This window comes from Triticum urartu, unplaced genomic scaffold (assembly GCF_003073215.2).
Source record: "Triticum urartu cultivar G1812 unplaced genomic scaffold, Tu2.1 TuUngrouped_contig_5934, whole genome shotgun sequence".
Taxonomy (NCBI): Eukaryota; Viridiplantae; Streptophyta; class Magnoliopsida; order Poales; family Poaceae; genus Triticum; species Triticum urartu.
In genome coordinates, this window is record NW_024116650.1 from 1 (window position 1) to 6,376 (window position 6,376).

The following is a 6,376-nucleotide window of genomic DNA, read 5'->3' on the forward strand; positions in this document are numbered from 1 at the left end:
TCACTGTCATACTTGACAACTTCCCCTACATAGTAAGTGTTTGCAAACAGCTTTCTCACTTTCCGCTCTTCTAGCCATTTCCCAAAGCGATGGTCAACTCGAGATCACGAAGCATCTCTTACTGCAAGTTGTGAACCAGATGTGAATTCAGGAGGCAAGTCTGGGACACGATTGGTAATGATGGCAGGCTCTCTGGGTACTTTAACAATAGGTTCAGTGTATGGCTCTTGCATGCCCTTACTCCCCTCCATGACCTGATATTGCACCAATTTCTAGGATTTAACCAAAACAAACTAGAGCAGAAATAAAGTAGTTTCATCTATAAGATGAGTCATCATAAGCAAGAAAAGTCAAAAATAAGTCGTCATAAACCAAATACTTTCACAGCTACAATGCAGTATTTTGACGATCCAGGCATGTTGAAACATAAGAGATACCAACCAACACTTGGGATTTAGGAAGCATGGCACATCGCACCAGTGTTACAGGTATCATGTCATAATAGGCATCAGGTCTCAACGCAGCAGTCTGGCACTCAGGTGAAGTACATATGTATTAAGGATATTATTTTTTCAATAACATGTGATGTGTTCTGATACATGGTGTGAAGTGTACAATATACTACTGTATCAAGAGATAAAAATCCCATTCCCCACTGGCCACTATCTACAAACAACATAGTAATGCAGCTACAGCATGCCTATTGTGTACAATGTCCAATGTATACAAACAACATGGCAATGCACGCTATCTCCACACATATCAACTGGACAGTAAAATGCCCACTGTACACATGCTTCAACTGAAAAACTGATTTTTTTTTAGAACAGCAGCCAATAGCATCAGCAGAACCACCCATCCATGGCACAACAGAACAGTAGCACAAGCAGCAGCACAACACCAGTAGCTCAAGCGGGAGCAGCTAGCACACGCACGAGAGTGGAAGAGGAGCTCATCGAGGCGGCTTCCGGTGATGAGGCAGATCCAGGTCGGCGGCCGGCCGGCTTTTGAGAGGAGGGAGAGGCGGGTCGTTGTCGAGGAGCGCGACATCCAGAGGAAGAGAGAGTGCTTCGGCGTCCCGCCTGGATGATCGTGCTTACCACCAAATTTTCAATGGCCTTCATTAGTCAATTTCTTCACAGAATGGCGTACTATACGTTTTCTTGTGTTTAATCAGCATGCTCGCATAAGTGGACTCACTATAAACACGTACGCGGGCATGGCGTATGCGGTGGCGGCCAGGACTTTGGCCATCAGCGTGAACTCGATGTTTTGTGGTCTGATTTCAGCTTGATTTTGTTTTGTTTCACTTGCTATCTGCAGCCTCTTAGACTCTAGGTAGAAAGTGTTTAAAAGAGTTGACTTGTTAGTTTCCTAAAAATTTCTTCCATGAAAGAATATGATTACGATCTTTAGGGTTGTTTTGCTGTTCCAAAGGCACATGGGAGTCTGCGGGAAAAAAGCTGACGATGTTTTCTCTTGGATATTAAGAAAAGGGAGACACTCGGCGATCTGGCTCTGCGGCAGGTATGCCTTTTGTGCCCCTCTATTTACTTACTTACTATCAGCATGGTTTAGTTTAGAGAGAACTACAGTGCTTTGAGGCTACTGTATGTGGTGTGTTCCCTATTGTGCATGGAAGTTATTTTTCTGGGCATTATTCTACAAGGACTGTGTGTAACTACTTAGAAGCATGAAATAGCTATGTAGTCATCTGCCCAGCCAAGTACAAGGTAAAGTTCCTTCCTATAATAGTAGCCTTACATATTAAGGTAATGGCTTTCATTCTTCGGGATACAGGTGTTTCATGGTATGGTAGAAAGTATTGATTGCGAAGGATGGTTGCAACATCTGAGCAAATAGTTGGTTTGAACATTTTGTAGTTGTGATTTGCACTAGGAGTTGCTGGCCTTTTTCGTATCAGCTTCATCGTTGCCATACTTTTTTGGTAGATATTTAAACATAGCTCAGTACGTATCACACTCGCAAAGGGAGAGACAAAGCGTAGTTAGAGTCGCACAAGCTACTTGCTTCTTTCCTGAACAATTAGATTATGATATTAATGCAATGCCGATTCCTACATTCAGGTTTATTAGTTGGTTTTTTATATTGGCTTTAGGACGGCCAGTGTATTTTGGTTAATATATAATGTGCTGCCATTTGTTAACTTAAATATATTTTCATGCATTTTCTTTGTACATTCTTTCCATCCAAGTTGTTTAATATATATGTACTACCATTTATTAACTTAAATATATTTTGATGCATGCCCTTTGTATATTCTTTCTGTTTAGGTTGGCAATCCAGTCACTTACTCTGTCAATTATATTTCCTTTTTCTGTTTTCTATCTCTCTTTACATACATGCCATTGCCCACCAAGTATCATACTACCTCCAATTTGGGACAGATGAAGTACCTTTTAGTTTTGTATGCCACTGAGTATTGTTTGGTTACTACAAACCCAAGATTGTATGCAAATTCAAGAAAATGTAATTTACTGTACAGATCAATGGTTTATGCTTCCCAACACGGTAATGGAACCTGCAGTATGCAAATTCCAGAAAATGTAGTTTCGGGCACAATATAGTTTCCTGTGTGCACTACTGCATGCTGTCTCCAATCCTTTAGTACAGGTTACAGTATGATAGGGAAACGCATCAGCAACCCAATCTACATAAGTGATGAAGAAGGTCATAGCAACTTACTCCCCCCGTAAAGAAATAATAAGAGTGTTTAGATCACTAAAGTAGTGATCCAAACACTCTTATATCTCTTTACAGAGGGAGTACTTGTTTACTTTACAGTCTTTTTACACCTTTGATTAATGCTGACTATTTGAGCACCGACTAATTACTTTGAAGCCCACCACTGCACCAAGAAGCTGAAAGATTCAGCTTAAAACAAAACAACATGGCAACATCACAAGAACCTCAACTAAGGTACCAACTTTGCTAATGTCAAAAGAGTTCTACATTTGATTTTGCCGTGTCAAAAGTTGAGTGGTTATTTCTTGAAAAAAAAAAGTAAAAACTTGAGTAGTATCTTTGCCAGTCTATTTTGTGGGTCCAACAGAGTAGCATGGAGGAACTTTGCCTCCATTGTTTTTATTTATTAAATTGGGCGGAAAATACGAATGTACATCTTATTGTGAGCAACAAGCCTCATTTCTTTTTTCTTATTAAAAGAGAGTAAAATTGTTAAAATGTGCTTGCCCACAACTAAACCAAATAATATATGGATTTTTTTTCATTGCACACATGGATTTAGAAGGCCTCTGCGCCATTTGGCGCAATGGGTTACCAAATTTCTGTGTGCAGTGGGCCGGGCCTCTGCGCCATTTGGCGCAACAGATTACCGCAGTGGGCTGGGATTCGGGGTCATCCTTCTCACCACCAGTCGAACATACTACCAAATTTCTGTGTGCAGTGGGCTTGGAGCTGGGGTCATCCTTCTCACCACCAGTGGAACATACTACTTCGTCCACCATGTCGAGCGATATAAAACTGTTATCTGTTTCATAGAGCAACAACACGAGATTGTGCCCCCTCTTGATCCTGGTGCATATTGCTGCCCTCCTCCCCCCTTTTGATTCGAGTTTCTTTACATTGTGTGAAGTTGTGTACTTCCAACTTTACAAAGCTATACCAAATTCGCAACTGTACTTGGCTATACCTGTAAGTGATGCATTTCTCTGCAGGTTACTGACACTTTCTGAAAAAGTATGGATATTGAATGGAAGACGGGAGAATGATTGATGAAAACAGACAACACTAGAAGTGAATGCATTATTAGTCAATGGAAACATGATTGTTTTATACACTTTCTTTTACTGAGGATGGACTTTGTGTTGCATGCTATGAACAAATGTAGTGTTTGACTAATTTTGAATTCTATGTTGATGCAACAAGTTCATTCTTTCTGCTTATAGTCTATTGTTTTGTGGAATCATAATGTGGGTGATCCATTTCTCTTAAATGTATTCAATAATGCTTCGCTTATGGGCCATATTTATATTTGTTACTTGTGGACATGTGCTTAATGATCACTATACCAATATGTTTTTCTTTGTATACATAAGGATCTAAATTCTTAGCATGCACGTTCACATCATGATATATATATATATATATATATTAGTGTTTATATATATAAAGAGAGAGAGAGAGAGACAGAGAGAACAAATGTTTCCTACAAGCAGTGGTAGTTACCATCACTTGCCTTTTTGTATGTTGTATGTAGTATCTGTCGAAATTGAGAGTATGTACGTGTAGTATGTAATATATAACAATGATTAGGTAGTATATATACTATTTTTAGGGAGTATGTACCATGTTTTGAGTATGCTCTTTTTTACGTATAAATATGTACGTATTTCACAAATATAACAAAACTATCGGTTCATATGCAATTTTTTCATGGAACTTGCTTTAAAATATCTTAGATATAGTATATGAATATATTTAAAATAATAAAATAATATATATAGTACCACATAGTAGTATATGAGACATATGGGGTAACTATCATTGGGTGGCAGGATGGATTTTCCTTATATATATATACACACACACATAATAACAACAACAACAACAACAACAACAACAACAACAACAACAACAACACACCATTTTTTGGCTAAAGGATATTTGATTTATTATCATACGTGCTTGGCCAAAGCTAAACTAATTAAAACATATATTTTCTTTTAAATGAGACTTGATACTATTGAATATGCATCTCATTGTAGTCAACAATCTACTATATTTCCTATTAGAGTGAATTAAACCATGTTTTTCTTTTCATCGCGAGCATGGGTTCAGTGTGTCTCTGCGCCATTTGGCGCAATGGGTCCACTAGTTCATATAATTAGTACAAATGCCCGTGCGTTGCAACGGGCATTGAATCTTGCAAAACCTACTCCATGTGTCATCAGGTACAATGTTTTTGAGTTGGACTCACTGTAATTTATTAACCAGTCTTCACTGGTTCCAAGCCTACCAGTGTGATAACACATGCAAGTTGGACATGGAATCATGTTTACAAAGCTTATTCGCACATCCCTCCATAGCTAAAACATGGGCAACTTTGTTCGCCGAACGTCGCACCCAGCAAACCTTGGACTCCGAGAAGTCCTAAAGTTCTTTGTCATTACACACCATTTCTTATATTTAGTTCTAATAAACGTGATTATTGTTTCTTGACTGAATTTTGGTCGTCAAGAAGCTATCTCGACATTCTTCGCCTGATTGAAAAATAATTCCTGGAATAGTCTCCAAATCTTTTTTATTTTTCTCTTTTTGGAAAACATGACTTTAAATAAAAATAAATTATTTATTAAAAATAGTAGCATTTTTTGAACATTTCCAAATGCATTTTTTAAATGTAACAACATTTGGGAATTTTGACCAGCTTTTAAAAATTGTGAATATATATAATTGTGTACTTATTATAAAACGAATTTTATATGTTCAGTATTTTTAGATATATAAGTTTGTTGTTCGGCTGGGCATCGTTATTCTTGAATTTTTCATTATTTGGGCTTGGACCAAACAAAGCACTTACAAAGAAAGAAGGGACCTCATATATGGTGCGGTGCGCGCCAACGGTAGCGGAAGCATGCACCCGCAGCCCCCCCACTACCCCCATGCCCTGTTGGGTCGGCCCATGCTCCGGGACGGACACTCCCTCTTTTTTGTTTTTACTTTCTGTTTTTGTTTTATTTTATGTTATAATAATTTGCGATTATAAAAAGGTTCTAAAATTTCAAAACTTATTGTTCGTTTTCAATTGCCAAAAACGGTTCTTGAATTCAAAAAATGTCAAGGATTTCAAAAAATATAAACATTTTTAATTTTCATGAACATTTTTTATTTTTATGAAAATAATTATGAGCATTCTTTAATAATGATGACATTTTCTAAACTTGAATAAAAAATTAAATTCGGTAAAACAACTTGAACAATTTCTAAATTTTAAATTTGGTAAAAAAATTAAAATAATGATGAACAATTTCTAAACTTGAAATTTTTTGAAAACGATGAACAAAATTTAAATTTAATGAACATTTTTCTAGGTCGGTGAACAAATTTTGATGAACATTTTTTAAATCCGATGAAAAAAATTATGAACCTTTTTTTTACATCGATGAACTTTTTTTGAATTCGATGAACAAAAAAGTATTTATGAATTTGAAAAAAATTCACAAAAAGTGAAAAAGTAAAGATGAAAAAGGTGGAAAAAAACAGGAAAATAGAAAAGAAAAGGAAAGAAAAAAGAGAAAAAATGAAAGAAAAAACGAAAAAATGGGCCAGCCCATGCGAACGCCCAGCACGCGAGGAATGGTGCGCATGGTACGCTGCTACGCGCCGTATAGGA

The 6,376-nt window shown here is 37.0% G+C and overlaps 1 protein-coding gene across 2 annotated transcripts; it reads left to right on the forward strand.

Moving 5' to 3' along the window:
* The first annotated feature begins 8 nt into the window (after nucleotides 1-8).
* LOC125529897 lies at nucleotides 9-3,762 on the forward strand. 2 transcript variants are annotated; one of them, XM_048694315.1, is made up of 4 exons: nucleotides 9-1,527; nucleotides 2,863-2,940; nucleotides 3,428-3,558; nucleotides 3,699-3,762. In XM_048694315.1, the coding sequence occupies exons 1-4, from the start codon at nucleotides 1,400-1,402 to the stop codon at nucleotides 3,704-3,706; spliced, it is 345 nt and encodes a 114-aa protein (XP_048550272.1). In that variant the 5' UTR covers nucleotides 9-1,399; the 3' UTR covers nucleotides 3,707-3,762. The 2 variants fall into 2 exon arrangements, 1 of the variants encoding a protein (XP_048550272.1); XR_007292768.1 differs by lacking the exon at nucleotides 2,863-2,940 and having other exon boundaries at nucleotides 3,428-3,762.
* The last annotated feature ends 2,614 nt before the right edge of the window (nucleotides 3,763-6,376 follow it).

What these genes read in the sequence shown, in the direction of transcription:
- LOC125529897 (XM_048694315.1), top strand. Translation starts at nt 1,400, where the DNA reads ATGATTACGATCTTTAGGGTTGTTTTGCTGTTCCAAAGGCACATGGGA. An exon ending in GCGATCTGGCTCTGCGGCAG is followed by an intron (nt 1,528 to 2,862) that starts GTATGCCTTTTG and finishes ATTACTTTGAAG; the next exon opens with CCCACCACTGCACCAAGAAG. An exon ending in TCACAAGAACCTCAACTAAG is followed by an intron (nt 2,941 to 3,427) that starts GTACCAACTTTG and finishes TTCTGTGTGCAG; the next exon opens with TGGGCTTGGAGCTGGGGTCA.